Source organism: Paramisgurnus dabryanus, chromosome 1, assembly GCF_030506205.2.
Source record: "Paramisgurnus dabryanus chromosome 1, PD_genome_1.1, whole genome shotgun sequence".
NCBI classification, from domain to species: domain Eukaryota; kingdom Metazoa; phylum Chordata; class Actinopteri; order Cypriniformes; family Cobitidae; genus Paramisgurnus; species Paramisgurnus dabryanus.
In genome coordinates, this window is record NC_133337.1 from 61,524,460 (window position 1) to 61,545,683 (window position 21,224).

Genomic DNA, 21,224 nt, shown 5'->3' on the forward strand with positions numbered 1-21,224 from the left:
TGCAGAACACTGCTCCTAGCCCCGTTAAACAAACTATATTCATTGTTTCCATAATGCTGACTTTCTTCTCCTTACATCCAAAATCACACTTCTGCTTTCATGCCATTGTTGAGTCTTGATAAAAAACAAAGCTGTCGCATGAAATGATGCCTGTGACTTCTAGCGTACTCTGTTCTCGCTCTCCCACTGATTGACGTGTGTGGGGCTTTTATGGAGGAAATGCCCATAAAAAAAGAAATATTACATATGGCTTACCTCTGAAACATCAGCTGGACCCGTATTTAAAAAAAAAGTTTCCAAACTTGTACGAACCCTGCCAAAGTGTATTCGGCACAGAAATACTCGGTAACACGTCCAACTGCTTTTTTGAAAATTTGCCTATGTTTAGCATGAGGAAACCAATTCTTAAACTGTGTTAATTAGTCAGAATGCATGAAATACCGTTAACCCCCCACCCCCATAATCTTTTTTATCATAGTGGAAAGACATGTTGCCTACCTTGCATTCTACCCATAGACTGTTAAAAAATGGACGTAGTGTCCATGACGTCACCCATTGGTTTGTGAAGATCGTTTTTGAAGCTTAAAGTAAGCATTGCCTGCCATCGCCATCTTGGCCGCGCGTCACCGTGAATCACCCGCGGAAAACCGAAAAGGGGTAAAAATGTGAGACATGGGTGAAGCAGAGGTGACTGGTTGCTGAAACCACGCCCGTCTAGCTTGAATCTAGTGACAACCGTGGCAGTTCACCCATAACTCAAGTGGCCACGCCCTTAATTATGCAGAAGTTTAAGGCTTAATATAATAAATAAACGCATGAGTTACCAGGTTGTAAATATAATATTTGCTACTGTAAATTTGGCCATTTTAACATGGAGGTCTATGGGAATTGATTCCCTTTTGGAGCCGGCCTCTAGCGGCCAGTCAATGAATTGCAGTTTAAATCACTTCCGTATTGGCTTCATCAGAGAGATCGGAAAGTTGCCCCTCGATTCTACCTCTTTGCTGCTTATTGTTCTGGATTTACCAATAAATAAATACCTCATTTGTTTTAAAACAGTCATATTTTTTATCTAAAAAACAATATATGGTTCATAATAAAAGCAAGAGAGCTTATTTACTTTGCACTACAATTACGATACAAAATGAAGGTGGTAAAACCGCAAACCGAGCAAGTAAGCCATGCAAAAAAAAAAATTCCTTCATCTACTTGTTCTCAATCCAGTTTACTGCGAAAAGTACTGAACAAGCATGTACATTAACATTGATATGAATAAAAAATTTCTCTCACAATATTTGTCTGACAAATACATTACAATCTTATCAAGATTATAAACAACTACTCCTTCAGATTGGGGCAGAGCCAACAATACGATGATGTAAAAGTATGTGTTCTTGTTATGCTGTAGGGACAGAGATATGCAAATGAATTTGTCCTTGTGACATCACAAATTGAGATTTACATCTTGAGATTTTATTTAGAGTTTAATAACATTTGAATGATGAGAATGACATTATAATCTGCACATGAAAGTTTTATGTCAAAAGCTTAAATATAATTCCTGACGTCATCACCCCTTTAAAATCACATGACTAGCAAACACAAGTATTAAATCATGCCTCATGGTTTTGGCATAAACGTCTGTTTGCTATTTCAAAAAGCGACAAACTTTTTGATATTTCTCTCCTACACTTTCATAATTTCTAAAAATGAACACATAGATTATGATTATAAATCATGGGTTTTTAATGCTGAACATTACACGGTGTAAATAAACAACATATTTTGAAGAGTTTGACTGCACATCGTGTCTCAGCTGGGTTGTCGGGGTACACCTGTTTCATGTTTTCTCACTGCGAGTACTGTTGGTCCAACACAGCTGGAAGTGTGACTCAGATGAGACTTGATCTGCCTCCAGCCGTCTGCTCTTCATAATGAATGATGTTCAGATGCAAGGCCGGTGGCACAGCATCAGAAACAAGACTCAGGTGGGCTGTTGGCTACCCAACACCATATTGAAGTCAGATCAAGAGATGAATGCTGCTGATAGTCACAGTGTGCTGCAAAAATCTCACCGATCACATGGCATCCACTATCATTTATAATTGTTTTTTATCAGCAGGTTGTTTAAAGATATATTCACACGTTTGTGTTACTATAAATTCTGTATACGAATGTAATGCTCTATTAACGAGATTATGGAAAATACATGGAAAATGTATCTGGGATTTGACCTGGATCATTTGATTCCCACTGCAATTAGTATTTTTCAATGTTAATCTTTTTAACAAATATACCTTAATTGTAAACTACAACCATTAACTAGTTAGTAAATTAGTTAAGTTTATTTTAAAGGCCTGAAGAAAAACTAAAATATTTCCTAAAGGGTGATAGGCCTATAGCATTATATTTGTCTTATAATAAAAGAAAAAGTTCAAGGCCTTGATGTTGTGGCAGATTTTGCCCTGTGGTACCGAAAATGTTATAGAATACTGTCATTTTGCCAGATATTGTATTGAAGTTAGAAATGCCAGTATCATGACAACACTACAATGAAGCACTTTGAATAGGTTATAACTTTGTACCGGTCAGTTTGACAGTCTGATCAGGATTAACCTCCAGATTGATTTGGCTGAGTCTTATCTCACTTTAGCAGAAAAACAGGGACACTCAACCCTTCGAATACAGGATGGACACATTGATCTGATGCTGCCAGTCAACAAATCCTGATGAATAACCTGCATTTGTTTACTACTAACTTCACTCTATGAACACGATGTCTGCGTTGACTGTGTTTGTAAACTAATAAGGGCTGGAGATTTAGCGTGCAGCTGTCTCCTGTCTCTCTCACTGGTCTGTTGTTTTCATGGGAACTGTCTGCTGTAAACAGTGTCTATATGTGGCAGCAGAGAACTCCCTGCAAAGTGCATAGCACAGCTAATTATGTGACAGAATTTACTGAAAAGTGATTGGCTGACCACCAGCCTCCTCCTTCTCCTCCTCAAGAACAGTAATGCTGACCTGTGAACAGTGTTTTAGCAAAATGTTTCAGCAGGAGTGTATATGAAAAGTATTACAACACTGCAAAAAATTATGTGTTAATTTTTTACACATTGTGTGTGTCATGCCATTTAAGGCGTTTTTTTCATGTTAAAATAAATGAAAGGGACAACACAAGTTGACTGGAGTACAGGGGCGTCAGTTTGTGTGAAAAGTGGTGGAGACAAAAGATCAGATGAAAAAACATTACAGCAGGACGGGAAAAAATATTAAATAACGGCGCATCAAAAATGGGCATAGTGTAGGCCGGTCAACAACACAAAAATACTCAGCATAAAACTCTCAACAATGTCATCTGCACATATAACAGTCCCTGCAACACCAGCTCAACCGAACAGTGCCAAAGCACCATACTTTAGAAAACAGCAGTGCATTAAGTCAATGATTACAAAGAAATTCATTACATATGTATACGAAAACACACCATAAGCATACAACGCAACATATGTGACCCTGGACCACAAAACCAGTCATACACTGCAAAAAATTATTTTCCAGAAAAAATGTTCTCAGTATTTTTGTATTGTTTTCAGTAAAAATATCAAAAAAATTATTTTTCCTGATGAGCAAAATAAAATAAAATAAATTCAAGAAAAAAATTGCTTACCCCATTGGCAGATTTTTTGCTTGTTTTATGCACAAAATCACTTACATTTGATATTTTTGGTCTAAAACTAGATTTTTGCTCATCAAGAAAAAGCATCTTAATTTCAGAATTTTTTTTATTTTTACTGAAAACGAGACAAAAATACTAAGAATTTTTTTCTTGAAAATCTGACTTTCTTACTTAGTATTTTTGTCCTGTTTTCAGTAGAAATATCAAAAAATTCTTAAATCAAGATGTATTTTTTTGATTAGCAAAATGACGTAAGAAAATAAGTCTAGTTTTAAGACAAAAACTATACAATTTAAGTGGATTTGTGCTTAAAACAAGCAAAAATATCTGCCAATGGGGTGAAAAAAAATTAGCTTAAATTACATGTTCAAGACAAAATAAATCTCATTTTTATATTTTTTCTTACCCCATTGGCAGATATTTTTACTTGTTTTAATCACAAATTCACTTAAATTGTATAGTTTTTAATCAAAAACTAGACTTATTTTCTTGGGTCATTTGGCTCATCAAGAAAAAGCATTTTAATTTAAGAATTTTTAGATATTTCTACTGAAAACAAGACAAAAATACTAAGTAAGAAAGTCATTTTTGCAGTGCAAGTCGCACAGGTATTGTTTGATTTTTCAGAACATTTTAACCAAATGCTTTCAAAAAGTGGTGGGGACAAAATCAGCCATTTCAAAAAGTGGTGGGGACATGTCCCCAGCGTCCCCAGTGTAAATGACACCTATGCTGGAGTAATGCGTTACAAATTAATTACGTTACTGTCATAGTGGTAACGACCATGTAACAAAACTTTGTTACATGCTCGTTACTGCTAAAAGTAGTGGTATTTAAGTAATCTCAACAAATAATAATTAAGTTTTTTTACATAAGTTCAAGTAAACTTAACAAACCTTATTAGTTTCAATAAACAATTGATTTAATTGTACACAAAAAATAATGACCAAAAATTTGAATAATCCCATTATATAAACTCCACCCTCTTTAATCACCTATAGGATCTCCTTTTTATTCACTTTATAACACTAAATCAATCAATTAATCAATCATAGTGCAGCTGCTTAATACAACTAATCATATAAACCTTTTAATTACAGCTTATCAAATATATCACAAACATATTTACAATTAAATGATAAATTTCAAACCGTCTGTCCATCCGTTCATCCGTTCGTTCGTCCCTTCCTAAATATATTTATATATAATATTCATATATAATTCATATATAATATTCATCCGGATCTCACGAGAATTCTTTCATATTTTACGAGTTGGCTAATTCGTATGAATTCATACGAAGTTAATTGTGCAAAAACGTACGATTCTCATGAAAAAACAACAATGAAACTCAACCCCTAACCCCCCCCCCCCCCCCCACACACACACACACCTAACTCCAACGTCACATGGGTCAAGGCAAATCGTATAAAAACTTCTGAATGTGGTCATATGAATTAATTCGAATTAGCAAACTCGTAAAATATTCTCTTGAGATACATTGTTATATCAGAACAAGTTGATTGACTCACACTTATGGCCCACTTTTTACTCACGTACCTATCTAATGGTGGTACACTTCTGCATGAGGGTGCCGTGACAAGATACACTTTTTATTGAATTAACTCAAATTAAGTTCACATTGTTAAATTTTTATTTTTTTAAGTATTCTCAACATGAAAGGATTAAGTAAAATTGGTGAAAGTGAGTTTTTCAGGGTTTGCTTACCAGCCCAGGATAGTAAGATCATTGTATCATATAGTAGGAGCTCTGCATGTGTACACTACACAATCTGCTTTTTTTCAGAGAACACCTGACTCGACCGCTGCTTATGTAAGCTGTTTATTTTTGCATCTGTCCTTTCACACAAAAGTTAAAGTCACCTGACAGTGTCAATCTTTACATCTAGAAGTTCAGCTGTATTCTGTGTCATAAGCTGTGTCCAATTCGAAGGCTGGTTCCTTTTAAGAAAGCGACTTCAGAAGGTGAGCACTCAGTCTTTGAAGGTCGCAGCCTCTGAAGGCCACAAAGAAAACTGAAATGGGGCGGTCCAGCATTCGGAGGATCCATACTGAGGTCGCATTTTAAGCAGCCTTCGAATTGGGACGCCATTACTGACTTTTAGTCACGTTGCTGTGACGCAATCGGTCTTAGTATGCATCCTTCAGACGTTGCAGCCTTCAAATTGGGACACAGCTATTAACTGAAGTCTTCACAGGTTTTATCTGTCAATGTCACAAAGTGTGCTTGGCATGTTGCTCAATGGACAAGCACTTTCACCAAAGTTAAATTTTCCAAAGTCTAAATCTGTTTATATACAGTAAAAAAAAGTTCTTAGTTAAACTCTAGTCCTACTTGTAAACATGGCTTTGTTGATTACATTTCTTGTTTGTGCGTGTATGGATAAACGTTTCTGCAAAATGAAAAATGTAGATTTAGACATCAGCCTGTGGTTTAAAAACAAACCAAATATCTAATTTTATAATTCATCCACCAGTTGTGACCATCAGATAATTAATTTCTAAACTTCTCTTGTTGTTTCCTTGTCATCATGTTTAAACGGTTAGGCAGGTGAATGTTAGACAGTGTGCTGTGCAAAGCTGTGTCAGCATCAAAAACGTAAAAAACCTGTATGTTATAGTACGTTATAACTTATATAGAACAAACTCCTGCTTCACAAATAAACTAAAACACTGAAATCAATCAAGATTTATTTTTTATTATTAATATTTCAAATATTTCCCTTAGAGTGCCTATTCCCAAGGCCCTCTAGAGCAGTGGTTCTTAGCAGCGGACCCCATAACTTTACATTTTAACAACTGAAAGATCTAAGACATTTTCTAAAATAACTAAAAATATTTTGGTCTGAAAAATGATGGACATATGCATCTCGAACGGCTTGGGAGTGAATAAATCATGGGTTTAATATCTTTTGGCCGAACTATCCCTTTAACACAGTATGATTAAATGTCATATCTTGTGTGATTTATATAGCACCGTATTACATTAGCTACTCACCAGTTTAATAAACCAGGTGTTTATTTATCTTGAACTGATAAAAATGTCCAAGTTGATGTTGGATGAAAAATGGAAGATTTAGTGTACAATTATTTCAGAAGATTGTTTTTAAGAACAGATTACATTGACAAAAATGAAAGACAAATCTGTCTGTGATGGACATTTTCTGCACTATAGTTTGATAAATGATCTTCGCATGATTTAAAGTCTTTGCCTGGTCAAGACATATGCAAACTTAAATGAGTGTAATGTAATGTGACAAGAGTTAAGTCAACAGGAGTAAACCTGGACTTTAAAAGGTCATCTCGTGTCAAACGCTGCATTGTAAAAAACACCTGGACCAAACGCCTTTATCAAACTGTTTCTGTAAATTCATCCATCTTTTCTTTGTTGGACGTCATGTCAAATCTCATCACCCAGCTGCTGTGAGTAAACCACTGACCCCTAAGAAAACTGACAACGCTTCCTCCACACTTTTATTTTTACAGCTGAAGTGGATGTGCTGAACACTCCTCACTTCTGCATAGAGGAATGTGACTGACCATTGTCTTATCTTTAGCTCTTACCAGAGATTTGAGGCCTGTCGAGGTCCAGATAGCAAGTAGATTAAATCAAAGTCATTTATTGTCATGTGTTCAAGTACTGTGTACAAGTAAAATAAGAAACATTCTTGAATGCTTCTACTATAGACATGAGCGAATGCATGTACTGCTGTGCACAAAAAATATGCATATGTATGGAAATAAACTGAGAAGTTACAAAAAAGTAAGCAATTATTGCTAGACAAGTCACAGGTAACAGGTATGTTAATATTACACATTAATGTGTAACACGCTGACACATGGAGAATATGTAAACTCCACACAGAAAGGCCACCTGCCCTAGCCAGAGCTCGAACCAGGGACCTTCTTGTGCTGAACCATGGACCTTCTTGCTGTTTGTAGCCACAGTGCCGCCCCCGCCAGCATTTTTTGTGATTTTAACAAAAGTTTCACAAGTTTCTTCTATAAATATATAAACATACAAATATATCAAATGAAAGAACAGACCCTCTGCTTTCAAATAGAGAAACAAACAAAATGGAATAAAAACATTTCATCCTATCTTGATTTGTTCTCTTTTTATAACATCTTAAATATGTCTAGGTTTCTTAAAAAATACTAAATTTTGAGCAAAAAGCTGAAATAATTAGCATTTTTGTAAAGGAATTTTGTTAGAGATTAGATTCAGAATGATGGTCAAACAAACACTGCTTTTGGATCAGTGGATACTTTAGTGTTTTAAGTTGTGTAAGAGTGCCACCTAGTGGAATATAGCAGATACATGGATGGCCGAAAACTCAGCGTCATTGGCAGTGAAGTGTTTCCTTTTAATTGACAAGATAACTTGTCAATGGTGGGGAAAGAGTTAACAAATTTGACAGTCTTTCACTGCAAAACCCTCTAATTGCAAAGACATCCACTTCTTTGGACAAGACATAGTAAACAGTTGCATAATCACTAAAGATGCAATTTTAAAACACTGCAAATAATGAAAGTCAGACTATAAAAACGAAGAAACTGAAGCACACATTAGGGGGCGCTGTGATGCATATGACTGCCATACATGGGTTATATTCAGGTCTAATGGCGCTTTTCCATTGCATAGTACCCCACGGTTTGGTTTAGTTTGAGTCGAGTCAGCTTACTTTTGGGAGCTTTTCCATTAGGTGCACAACGTGGTACCCGATACTTTTTTTGTACCACCTCAGTTGGGGTTCCAAGCGACCCGAGCTGATACCAAACATGACGCGAAAACACTGTAGATCACTGATTGGTCTGACAGAATCGTCACTACAGCGTCATTGCTATAATGTAAAGATTAGCTTTACCTCAGTGCTAGCTTGCGCTGTCTCGAGCAAACGTTGTCTTCTGTGCTCTGCTAAGTGCCCAAACTCCCTTTTAGCGATAAAAACATCCACAGGTTGAGAATCAGGGACACCATAACAGTTTTTTTCCATTCTTGCAGTTTGTGGTGGAACATTCGCTACACGCACGTTCGCATATATGCTTAAATGCAACTTCAATGAGGCTCAGCGGAGCGCCGTGGAATGACGCCACGGGTGTTTGAACAGAAATTGTCATGTGAGACAAAGGTAGTGATAAACTCGATGTGCAAACGTCTATTTGTGGTGGCCAATTTTAATTGAGAAACAAATAAATGTATGGGAATGTGCAACGGCGCTCTCACTTGTATGATGTCACAGCAGTAGGCAGCGCAAATATAACGACACGCCTATAATCCCTCCCACTACAAAGTGATACTAAACTCGATGGAAAAGCTAATTCTGCCAACAAAGCTGTATTTCTGAATGGCCTGCAGGCCAGGATTAAGTTAATTTGAAGTGAAGGTACAAAACATGTAACATATTCATTCGGAGCCTTTAGTTGATATCATTATCTCATTTTTGACAGAGGTGGTGTTCAGCAGCTTTTGCATCTGAGCTCTACATATTATAAAGTGCATAATTATACATAACATAAACAAATGTTTATTGAATGTTTTTACACAAGTAACATAAACAGATTCATATAGTCTTATCAAATTCCTCTACTCAGAGGATTATACAGGTTTTTATAACAGTCTGTAACCCAAACTCTCAGCTAGATCAGTGGAAAATCTTGCTGGTTGACGGAGTGACATCAGCGCTCAAACCCTCACATATCATCTGTCCTCACTCCTCATAGCTTATGTGATATCACTGCTATCCGTTCACATACAGAGCATAAACAGATGAGGACCACAACAATTCATAACAACTCCAACACTCCTGCAAACAGCTTAATTTGATAAAGTATTTACAATAAACATATACAAACTGTATGAAGTATATACAAAAATAATTACTTCATGTATGATGATTACTATAAATGTTGAGCCACTGGTGCATTTATCTGAAAGTAATCATTAGTTTAAAGATACATGACCATTTACAGTACATGTATATTACTGTAGTCCTTTACTGTATTAACAGACCAACAGTTGTGGAGCTGCTTTGCATAGTGTCGTATCATTTAACTGTGGTAAACTGATCTGTATGATCAGTTTTACTTCTTCATCAAAGATTTTTTTATTTTTTTATTTTAGCTGTATACAGTCTAGATGCATAAATGAATGGTTTTGTAATTTTTTTATTAACTTTCATTTTGTCAGATGTGATTTTGCCAGGTGTGTCAGTATGTAACATGTTGTTCCCTCCGCTCGTGTCTGATGTGGTAAGTTACCACAGATGTCAGTGTCAAATATCAGTCACATTCATTCAGGGTGTTTTCCTGCTTCTAAAGTGACAGGAGAGATCCTAACTCATACAGGGGGCCTCAGATGAATTTAGCCTTGTTTATACTCAACGCGTCAGCAAGAGCGCATTGGTGTGCGATGGGTCTACAAGACCTCATTTCGCGTCAAGGTGTGCACTGCAATTTTTGTAACCCGCACATGGCTCCGCATCAGAAAATGACCGACCTCGAGTCTATTCTGTGCCAGAGCTTGTGATGTATCTCTTTGATCAATCCATGCAAAACAATGCATATGTTATTTATCTGACACTGTTAAAGTAAAGTATGGAAACTTAAAACACAAATTCCTTAACGCCTCCTCTGTTTGTTAAGACACAAGTATGATCACCGGAGGCTCGCCGTGCGGTCCAAAGTGCGAGTATAAACAAAGATTTAAAGTCAACTGTATATAGGAGAGAGCAGGGGCGTCAGTTTGTGTTGAAAAGTGGTGGGGACTAAAGATCAGATGAAAAAACATTACAGCAGGATGGGAAAAAAAAAATGGGTGCATCAAACATGGGCATAGTGTAGGCCGGTCAACAACACAAAAATACTCAGCATAAAACCCTCAACAATGTCGACTGCACATGTAACAGTCCCTGCAACACCAGCTCAAACGAATAGTGCCAAGCACCATAGTGTAGAAAACGGCATCCCGTTAAGTCAATGATTACAATGAAATTCATTACATATGTAAAAGAAAACACACTATAAGCACACAACGCAACATATGTGACTCTAGACCACAAATCGTACACTGCAAAAAATGATTTTCAAGAAAAAATGTTCTCAGTATTTTTTGTCTTGTTTTCAGTAAAAATATCTAAAAATTCTTAAATTAAGATGCTTTTTCTTTATGAGCAAAAAGACCTAAGAAAAGGAGTCTAGTTTTTAGACCAAAAATATAAAATTTAAGTGATTTTGTGCATAAAAAAACAAAATAATCTGCCAATGGGGTAAGCAAAAAATATTTTTTCCTAAACATCAAATTCAAGAAAAATTCAAGAAAAAAATGCTTACCCCATTGGCAGATTTTTTTGTTTGTTTTATGCAAAAAATCGCTTAAATTTGATATTTTTGGTCTAAAAACTAGAATTTTGCTTATCAAGAAAAACCATCTTAATTTAAGAATTTTTAGATATTTTTACTGAAAACAAGACAAAAATACTAAGAATTTATTTCTTGAAAATCTGATTTTTCTTACTTATTTTTTTACTGAAAACAAGACAAAAATACTATCTTAAAATTCTTAAATCAAGATGAGCAAAATGACGTAAGAAAATAAGTCTAGTTTTTAGACAAAAACTATACAATTTAAGAGAATTTGTTCTTAAAACAACCAAAAATATATGCCAATGGGGTGAATTTTTTTTGCTTATTTAGTGTTTAAGAAAAAATAAATCTTATTTTAAGATTTTTGTCTCACCCCATTGGCAGATATTTTTGCTTGTTTTAATCACAAATTCACTTAAATTGTATATTTTTTGTTTAAAAACTAGACTATTTTTCTTACGTCATTTTGCTCATTAAGAAAAATCATCCTGATTTAAGAATTTGTAGATATTTCTACTGAAAACAAGACAAAAATACTAAGAAAGAAAGTCATTTTTGCAGTGTAAGTCGCACAGGTATTGTTTGATTTTTCAGACCATTTTAACCAAATGCTTTCAAAAAGTGGTGGGGACATGTCCCCAGCGTCCCCAGTGTAAATGACACCTATGGGAGAGAGTAGGACACAACCTAACGCTTTTTGACTTTGGCTCTATCATTCAAAAAAAATTAAGTTAGATGAACAATTTTTTTAACCCAATCAACACACACATCTCTGTTAAAAATGAACACTTAAAGTTTGTTAATGGGACCTACGGTTATCATACACGTACACCAAAAGTGACAGGAGTACAAACGTTAACCCATAGGTGGGGTTCATTGTAACAAACAGAGGTTTGTTGTAATACCTGCTGCTAAAATATTCTGTATATACTGTATCTGCTTATAATAGATAGATATCCACACATTCATCCATCCATGATCCTTTATCTAACCATCCTTGTATTATGCATCAATACATATAAATAGATTTTTTAAAAGGCTTGACAATTAAGACAAAACATTCATAATTCTGAGTTATTTTCTCTGATATTGTTTTAACAGTTATCATCTTGATGAATAGTATTTAAATTGTTTTCATTTCATTATCATTGTATACTGAAGGCTTAGTTGTAACACTGTCTGACAACCCCGCTGTGTAAAAATGTTTTCAGTCCCGGCTATCAGTTACGAGGGTTGCTGATATGTTTTAAAATGGTGTTATGTTTTAGGTAACAAGATCGTGATTAAAATAACATACGGTTGGATTTGGTGACTTACACACTAAACTCAGAAATTTAGAAAAAACATAGATGGGCCAAGTTGAGGAGTGATTTAGCTGAAACTGCAACAAAAGTCGCCGTTTATTTACTTCCATCACTGCTGGTCTTCTCAAAACATACACCATTTTTCATATTTGTTTGATATTTTAATACTGTTTTTTTATGGATTACATTCAGTTTCTTGTTAAATTGTTCCATATTCAGTGATTTAAAAATAAGGTCATTTTTTATCATTTCTTTAACTTTCATGTATTTTAGTGACTGACACACATCTTTATATAGTAAATCTAACATGAGAAAGGAGTGAGAGTTCAGATGCATTTCTAAATAAATATCTGCATGAATCAAAAATTTCAAATGATTCAGGAAACTCTTCTTTTACTTATGCACCAAATGTGTCTGTGGTCACATAATTTAATGTTCACAGACTCTTCTTTAGTACATTAAAATGAAATACTATACAGCGCTGGTGGTTTCTCACCATCCAGTACTCAGTTATTAAGTTATATAAGTTACTCAGATATCTTGTTAGCAGTTGAAGTTTGCATTGATTCAGACAGAGAAATCAGATCTTACATTGACTCCTCATTAAGTTTTTAGCCGTGTTCATTCACTTTATATTCTCTTAAAGTCAAGTCATATAAATTGACATAATTGTGTAGCGCACGTGTCACTGTGAACTTTAAGGCGGGATGTTGGTGTCAGGGTGGAGCGGGGAAACCTTTGGTGGCTAGGAAAACCTTGAACTCATGCTAAAAATAAAACTTGGTGACGCCAGACAAGTGTTGAGACTGTCAGTGTCAGAGAGAATCCAGTTGAGTTTAGTGTAGTAGTGTGACTGAACCTGACTGAACGCTGGTATCACTCTTCATCTTCGGTGCAGACCCTTTGATTCTGTGGGTCTTTACCCTCGTAATAAATCAGAGAACTTTGCTAAATTTTTAGCTTTATGTCTACTTATGACTTTGAAACATCCGAGCATTTTTACGTCAATCCTTTGTTTCCAGAAGAGCCTGGACAGACAGATCTTAATGCAGGGAGACTCCTCCGATCTGGATCACTCTGATCTTCTTAACATTCACTCTGTACGGCTTCACAAATCTCACAATGTAGCCTGGAAATGGCACCTGAACTCCGTATTTGAGCAAGAACTTTGTTATCGCTCTGCCGTACCTGCTCATGAGCTCAAGAATAAGTGGCACATTGCAAGCCGGATACTACACGTTTTGAAAATTTGACTTTTTGCAGTATTTAATTTGGTCACTGCAGAAGGCGTCCAGAATGCGTGAGCTGATTCCTAGCTCGGTGAAGGACAGAAGAGAGAGGGAGAGATTAAACAACCTTCCTGCTCCTGTACCTGCTCCAACATTCCCTATCACATACTTTATTCAAACCTCTAAGAAGTTTCCTTTTCTCCACTTCAAAAAATACAGATACGAGGCCGAGAACGCCTTCTTCTCCAACCTGAAACTGGCGGACTTCAACATCATCGATACCTTGGGCGTTGGAGGATTCGGTCGAGTTGAGCTGGTAGGAGTTTGCTCGACCTTTTATATGCATGCAAATCAGATCTAAACGTTAAAATGTTTTACTGTACAATAAAACACAGAACAGCATTTAACACAAACACAGCTTTAACCTCTCTGTTGTCTGTGATTTTATTAAACTGTCTGTCAACCAGTAGTAAAAAAAAAAGGTTTGCATCACTTCAGCGACTATAGCCGTGTAGACGAGCTAAGCAGAGATCAGATCTGGAAAAACTGCAGGTCTATTCAGGGTAACTTTCCACAACACAACTAATAGGGCGGACATGTGACTTACTGTACACTCGTAAAAATAAAGCTGCTACTTAAGATTCTTCACAGTAATCCCATAGAAGAATCTTTTCTTTCCAACCTTTAACCCCTTAGGGGTTAAAAGATGATGTATCCCTTCAAATTAATTTAACTCTGGCATTCTATGGTCTCGAAGCCTAATGGTCACTTTTGAAGAAAACACTTTGTAATTGTTTATATAAAAAAATAGTTATATCAGTTCAAGTTTATTTTAATAAATATAAACAATGCAACAAAGTATATATTATATATTGAAAAACTATGAAAGGAAAATGTTTCATGCCCCCCAAAAATAAAGCCATAAAACTCAACTAGTTTTAATCCAAATTTCAAGTTAGAATAACACTTTTAGTAATTTTACCAACAAAGGCCACTAGGTGTCATTGTTTTGCTGCATACTCTTGTCACGATTAATAAATTACTGTCACTGCATTAATATTACTGAAAAAAATACATGTTTAGAGCTTTCCAATTATATGAGTTTGGTTCCAAAAGGAATAAATCCTTTTTTTACTAATTTCGGTAAAAACAAGTTTTTTATATAAGCAACAAGATGAAAACCACTATTTATAACATCTTAAGTTTATAATAACATTAAAAATTCTAATCTATAATTTGGTTTTTAAAGATTTATTATAAAAATTAATTATGATTATACATTTTTTATTATTTTTTCCACAAAATGCAATAAATCCATGACAAGTTTTTTATTTCAAAATGCTATAAATCTATTGAATCAATATATAAATGTGCATTCATCTTTGCCATGTTATATTCATTTAGTTGACTAGTGTTATACACTGATAAAAAAATAAACATTAATGGCATTAATCAAAACACTTTGTCATATTAAGAACACTGTCATTGTTGCTGTCATCCTTGGGACATTGTCGCTGAACTGTTTTGACAGCGATCAGCTGTAAAAAATTTTGGTCCTGCTTGATTTTTGTTGACTTCAAGTAAAATAACGGAAGGTTAGCATGACAGAAGCTTGATGTTGTCGTGTGAGAACAAGCAACAGCCAGCAATTTTCCTTCGCCCGTGTGCATCTCACGTAAATTATTTGATTTTGATGGCTTACAGTACGTTTCTTCCCCGCCACAGAAAACCACCACAGGTTTATCAATGCCATTGAAAGTACTATTTTGTTTTTTTTTTGTTTGTTGTTCACAAAGTACAAAGTAGATAAGGAAAACTAGGGTTCCGTGTGTATTCAAAGCACCGCCATTATTGTTTACAATGCATTGAATGGTGCGCTGTGATATATTGAGCAGATTTATTGCATTCTGCAGAGTAGGAGGACTTGCGTTTGCCGTGGTTAGGAAAAAAAGGGAGAAAATATGACAGCATAACACGGCGGATATCGGATTTTGCGTAAAATGAAGAATTTACTTTTTAATACTGACCAGATACAATACTGATTTTGGCGGTAACTAAATTTTTTTAATGGCATTTATCACGTTTTGGAACCAGACTCTTCATATATAGTTTGTCAAGGTTTTTGAAGATTTACAATAGGATATTAGTCATATAAATATCTATTAACTCTTTCACCGCCAGCGTTTAAAAAAAAAGTTGCCAGCCAGCGCCAGCGTTTTTCAAGATTTTCAAAAAAGTTTATTGCCTTCCAGAAAATGTTCTTCTTTAAATATATAAACATACAATATACCAAATGAAAGAACAGACCCTCTACTTTCAAACAAAAAAAAAACCGTTTCATCCTACCTTTAGTGGTTCTTTTGCAATCAGCTTTTGAATATGGGTAGGTTTTTGCAAAAACACCATATTTTGAGCAAAAAGCACTTTTCATAGAGATCCCATTCAGAGCGATCTTTAAAACAGACACGGACATGCAGCAGCTTGCCATAGGGCAATACTTCCGGTTTTAAAAAGTTGCGGAAGGGCGGTATTGCGGAAAGACGGAAAATCTCGTCATTGGCGGGGAAGCGTTTTCTCTTAATTGACGAGATATCTTGTCAATGGCGGGTAAAGAGTTAACAAGTGGGCACACGTAAGGTCCCATGACATTTTATACAATTGCACTCACTTTCTCATTCTTTTCTTAAAATAATGATACAATATGAAAACTACATACTTGTAGCTTTCCAAAAATATACAGTTTGACAAGATTATTGCAGGTTTAGAATAGAAAATTAGAGTTATAAATATGTAATAACAACTTGACATTTTACCAAATAACTCTCAATAGGGCACACTTTTTTCAAAATCGTAATGAAATATGAAAACAACATTCTTAGTGTTTTCCAACGATATATAGTTTGTCAAGATTATTTTAGTTCTGTTATCGGTTTAATAATTACATAAACAGTTTGGACCCACCTGTGGCCCCGTGAAAGTTAAAAGGGTCAATGTTATAAAAACCTTTTGTAAAACAGATCTTAGGATGTAAAAGGTTCTTCTATGGCATTGTTTAGCAGCACCTTTTTTTTAATAGTGCACAGGCAGACAGATAGATGCATTGGAGATTTTCAAAGGAAAGCCTGATGGTTGGATCTAAAGAGGATTTCCCTTCCCATCAGTCTATTTCTGGCACCGCAGCAAAAGTAAAAACAAGTGCCCTTTAACTGAGGATAAGAGACACGCTGGCCGTGTTCTCCGTTTGCTAGATAGCTAAAGGATCAAATGAACATGCCTTCGCAGATACGCAATGTGAAGAATCTCTTCTCTCTGTCTATTTTAAGGACTCTTAAGACACGTGAATGGACCATTACTCATGTGCTATACTGAGAACCTGCGGCTCTTGTTTTTACTGAGAGTTTGCCTGGGAAATCCACCGATCAGAATTTTATCGTTGCTTTGGTTTTTTACAGGTACAACTCAAGAGCGATGAGACCAAAACGTTTGCCATGAAGATTTTGAAAAAGCGCCACATCGTCGACACGCGGCAACAGGAGCACATCCGATCTGAAAAACAGATCATGCAGGAGGCTCATTCAGACTTCATTGTGAGGTACTCTTTCTCACACCTCCGCCTGAGATCATCGCTGAAGGTCGTGTGTAAAAGTTAATACGATTGCTTTGGGATTTTCCCCTTAGGTTGTACAGAACGTTTAAAGACCGCAAATATCTCTACATGTTAATGGAGGCTTGTCTAGGAGGAGAACTCTGGACCATTCTTCGAGACAGGTAGTTAGTTATACAACTATATTATGATGAGATCACTAATGTCAGTCTAGTTAAAGTCTTGTTTATTTTTTTGAATCACAGAGGATCGTTTGAAGACTCCACTACACGGTTTTACACGGCCTGCGTAGTGGAAGCCTTCGCTTATCTGCATTCCAAAGGAATTATTTACCGCGATTTAAAGCCGGAAAATCTCATACTGGATCACAGAGGATATGCCAAACTTGTAAGTAGACATCTCTCCTGATTCTTCGTGTCAGGTTCTAAGACCAATGTTTTATCTCTCATACGTTTCTTCCCGTGCACGCAGGTGGATTTCGGCTTTGCTAAAAAGATTGGATTTGGGAAGAAAACATGGACTTTCTGTGGAACGCCAGAGTACGTAGCTCCAGAGATTATCCTCAATAAAGGTCACGATATCTCTGCAGACTACTGGTCTTTGGGAATCCTCATGTATGAACTCTTGACTGGAAGGTAAAATGGTTTTCTGTTGTTGCGTTTAAAAACTTACTTATTGGATACTTAATGTTTTTCTTCTTTTATGTGTGTGTTTTTTCTCCAGCCCTCCCTTTTCAGGGCCAGATCCAATGAAGACTTATAATATCATATTAAGAGGAATTGACATGATAGAGTTTCCAAAAAAGATCACCAAAAATGCTGGCAATCTCATTAAAAAACTATGCAGGTGAGGAACCTTCAGTTGTGTTCATTTATTCATTAATATTTATTGACAACATTTTCATGAATTTACTTAAAACGTTTCCAAGATGTTCAAACATCAACCACATTCATAAAATGTCTGTCCTAAAGTGTGAAAGAAGATTTCTTTACAAGCCTAGCTGGAAATGTAGTTGCTCAGGTTTTTGCTGCTTAGCACTTAGATGTGTTTGCTTAACGATGCATTATTTCTATCAGGGACAATCCGTCAGAGAGACTGGGAAACTTGAAATATGGAGTGAAAGATATCCAGAAGCACAAGTGAGTCTGTATGCTTTATATCAGAAATATTGGTAAAGGATTATTAAATTTTCCTAAAAAATCCAGATAATTTACTCACCCCATTGTCATCTGAGATGTTTGTTTTTCCTTGTTCAGCCAAGAAGAAATTAAGTTTTCTGAGGAAAACATTTCAGGATTTATTTTCAGTGCAGCTTCAAAGGCTCTAAATGATCCCAACCGAGGTATAAGGTCCCATCACCTTGCACTAGCTGTGTGAGGCGCCAGCGCGACCTTACGTGTTACATAATAACTTGGAAAGGTCACACATGACATATGCGAAACTAGCGTTCCAGTGTTTAGAGGTGTAGAGAAGAGGGCCGTTTAGACGTTGTTGTATGTGGAATGATACTAATTAATGTCTTTGAGTCAGTTTATTTTTTTAAATGGTCCTTAAAGGCGTTCTAAGCGAATCTGCGAGACGTTAGTTATTGTTGACGTTTGAATTGTTTTCAAACAGACGGAGCATAGCTAGCTCCTCCCCCTTCCCCCTCCCTTCCGTGCTTTCATGAACGCGCCCAACCCCCACCCCCAAATCCTTCTTGTCGTTTATTGGCCGATACACTTTGTTATGGTTTCTGTTTGTAGGTTTGGCCACTGTTTTGTTATTGCCGTTTGTGAAGCCTGGGCTGTCTACAGAGATCGCGTTTTTTTACAGTTTGATCAGTGGACAGGCAGCAAGCAGATAGTGAGGAGATGTTTGCTGTATGTAACAAAAAATGTTTTATGGTCTAAAACGCGTCAATTCGCTTAGAGCACCTTTAAAGGAATATTCCATTTTCTTAAAAGAAAAATCCAGATAATTTACTCAACACCATGTCATCCAAAATGTTGATGTCTTTCTTTGTTCAGTCGAGAAGAAATTATGTTTTTTGAGGAAAACATTGCAGGATTTTTTTCATTTTAACTCTTTCACCGCCAGCATTTTTCATGATTTTCACAAAAGTTTAATGCCTTCCAGAAAATGCCCTTTTTTAAATATATAAACATACAATATATGAAATAAAAGAGCAGACCCTCTGCTTTCAAACAAAAAATCGGTTTCATCCTACCTTCATGTATTCTGTTTTATGACCTCTCAAATATGTGTAGGTTTCATCAAAAACATTAAATTTTGAGCAAAGAGCTGAGATAATTCCATTTTTGTAAAAGGCCTTTTGATAGAGATCAGATGCAGAGCGATCTTTAAAACATACACGGACATACAGCTGTTTGCCTTAGGGCAATGCTTCCGTTTTTTATAAGTTGCGGAAGATAACGGGAGATAACTCGTCAATGGCGGGGAAAGAGTTAATGGACTTTAATAGACATCAACAATTAACACTTAAATCAACACGTAACAGTTTTTTTTCAATGGAGTTTCGAAGGACTATAAACGATCCCAAACGAGGCATAAGGGTCTTATCTAGCAAAACGATTGTCATTTTTGACAATAAAAATAACAAATATACACTTTTAAAGCACAACTTCTCGGCTAGATCTGGTCCAGCCCGACCTAACGTAAATGCGTAGTGACGTAGAGAGGTCACGTGTTACATATATAAAACGCACATTTGCCGACCATTGTAAACAATAAACTGACACAAAGACATTAATTAGTATCAGTTGACATACAACATCGTAGGAAGAAGTTGTGCTTTAAAAGTGTATATTTGTTATTTTTATTGTCAAAAAAATTTAATGACCCTTATGCCTCGTTTGGGATAGTTTATATTCCTTTGAAACTACGTTGAAAAAAACTGTTACGTGTTGATTTAAGTGTTAATTGTTGGTGTCTATTAAAGTCCATTAAAATGAGAAAAATCCTGCAATGTTTTCCTCAAAAAACATAATTTCTTCTGGACTGAACAAAGAAAGACATCAACATTTTGGATGACATGGTGGTGAGTAAATTATCTGGATTTTTCTTTTAAGAAAATTGAATATTCCTTTAAGTGTGTGTTTCACATATGTAACACGTGACCTTTCCACGTGATTATGTGATGCAAGATGAGAAGTTATGGTTTAAAAGTACTTTTTTTTGGCGAAAATGACAATAGTTTGTTTAGATAAAACCCTTATGCCTCAGTTGGCATAGCCCCATTAATTTTTTTCGACTGAACAAAGAAAGACATAAACATCTTGGATGACATGGGGGTGAATAAATTATCATGTTTTTTTATTTTATGAAAGTGGTGTAATCTTTTAATGCATTAAAGCCACGATGGAAACTCAATTCAGTTTTTCTCTATCACAGATGGTTTGAAGGCTTTAACTGGGAAGGACTGCGTAAAGGAACTCTCACCCCTCCAATTATTCCTGATGTAAGAACATCACACACACATGAACACGCACACACACGCACACGCACACACACACAGCAGCATCTCTGTGACCCTGCTTAAACCTGGTGTTAATATTCTCTTCAGGCGATCCAGTCACAAAAACACTGTGCTAAATTCAGCGTAAACAGGGTTCAAAACTTATGTGGTCACACAAATAAAATGTCCTAAATGTAGATCACGTGAAGCGTGTGCATCTGAGGTACACAGGTAAATTTCAGCCATTTAGACTTGTAGTAAGAACTAGATCTATAAAATACAAACTATAAAAAAGACGGGAGAATGCACAATCTGAAGACAAAGGTAATTGACACAGATGGTGAACTGAAGTCAGATTATTGTCTACAAGTATTGATAACCACCCACACACATTTAATTTCATTGCATTTGCCCGATTGCATGGAATACAGCGTCAAAGTGTGGAAATACAGCCATTAAACGCACATACAATCGTTATTCGTATGTCCCTTATTATAATAGTCCTATGGGGTTCATAATAAAACCAGCACGAAGAAACGTGTTTGCTAAATTATTAAAACTAAAGAATA

At 35.8% G+C, this 21,224-nt stretch overlaps 1 protein-coding gene across 2 annotated transcripts in view; it reads left to right on the forward strand.

The window, feature by feature from the left end:
- Positions 1 to 21,224, forward strand: part of LOC135720565 (cGMP-dependent protein kinase 1) — a 186,782-nt gene that overhangs the window by 160,026 nt on the left and 5,532 nt on the right. For both annotated transcript variants that reach the window (XM_065242768.1, XM_065242767.1), the window contains exons 10-17: positions 13,814 to 13,910; positions 17,047 to 17,186; positions 17,273 to 17,362; positions 17,444 to 17,585; positions 17,670 to 17,833; positions 17,922 to 18,044; positions 18,275 to 18,337; positions 20,592 to 20,658. In XM_065242768.1, coding sequence (XP_065098840.1) covers positions 13,814 to 13,910; positions 17,047 to 17,186; positions 17,273 to 17,362; positions 17,444 to 17,585; positions 17,670 to 17,833; positions 17,922 to 18,044; positions 18,275 to 18,337; positions 20,592 to 20,658 — 886 coding nt within the window. The remainder of the gene's footprint in view (positions 1 to 13,813; positions 13,911 to 17,046; positions 17,187 to 17,272; positions 17,363 to 17,443; positions 17,586 to 17,669; positions 17,834 to 17,921; positions 18,045 to 18,274; positions 18,338 to 20,591; positions 20,659 to 21,224) is intronic.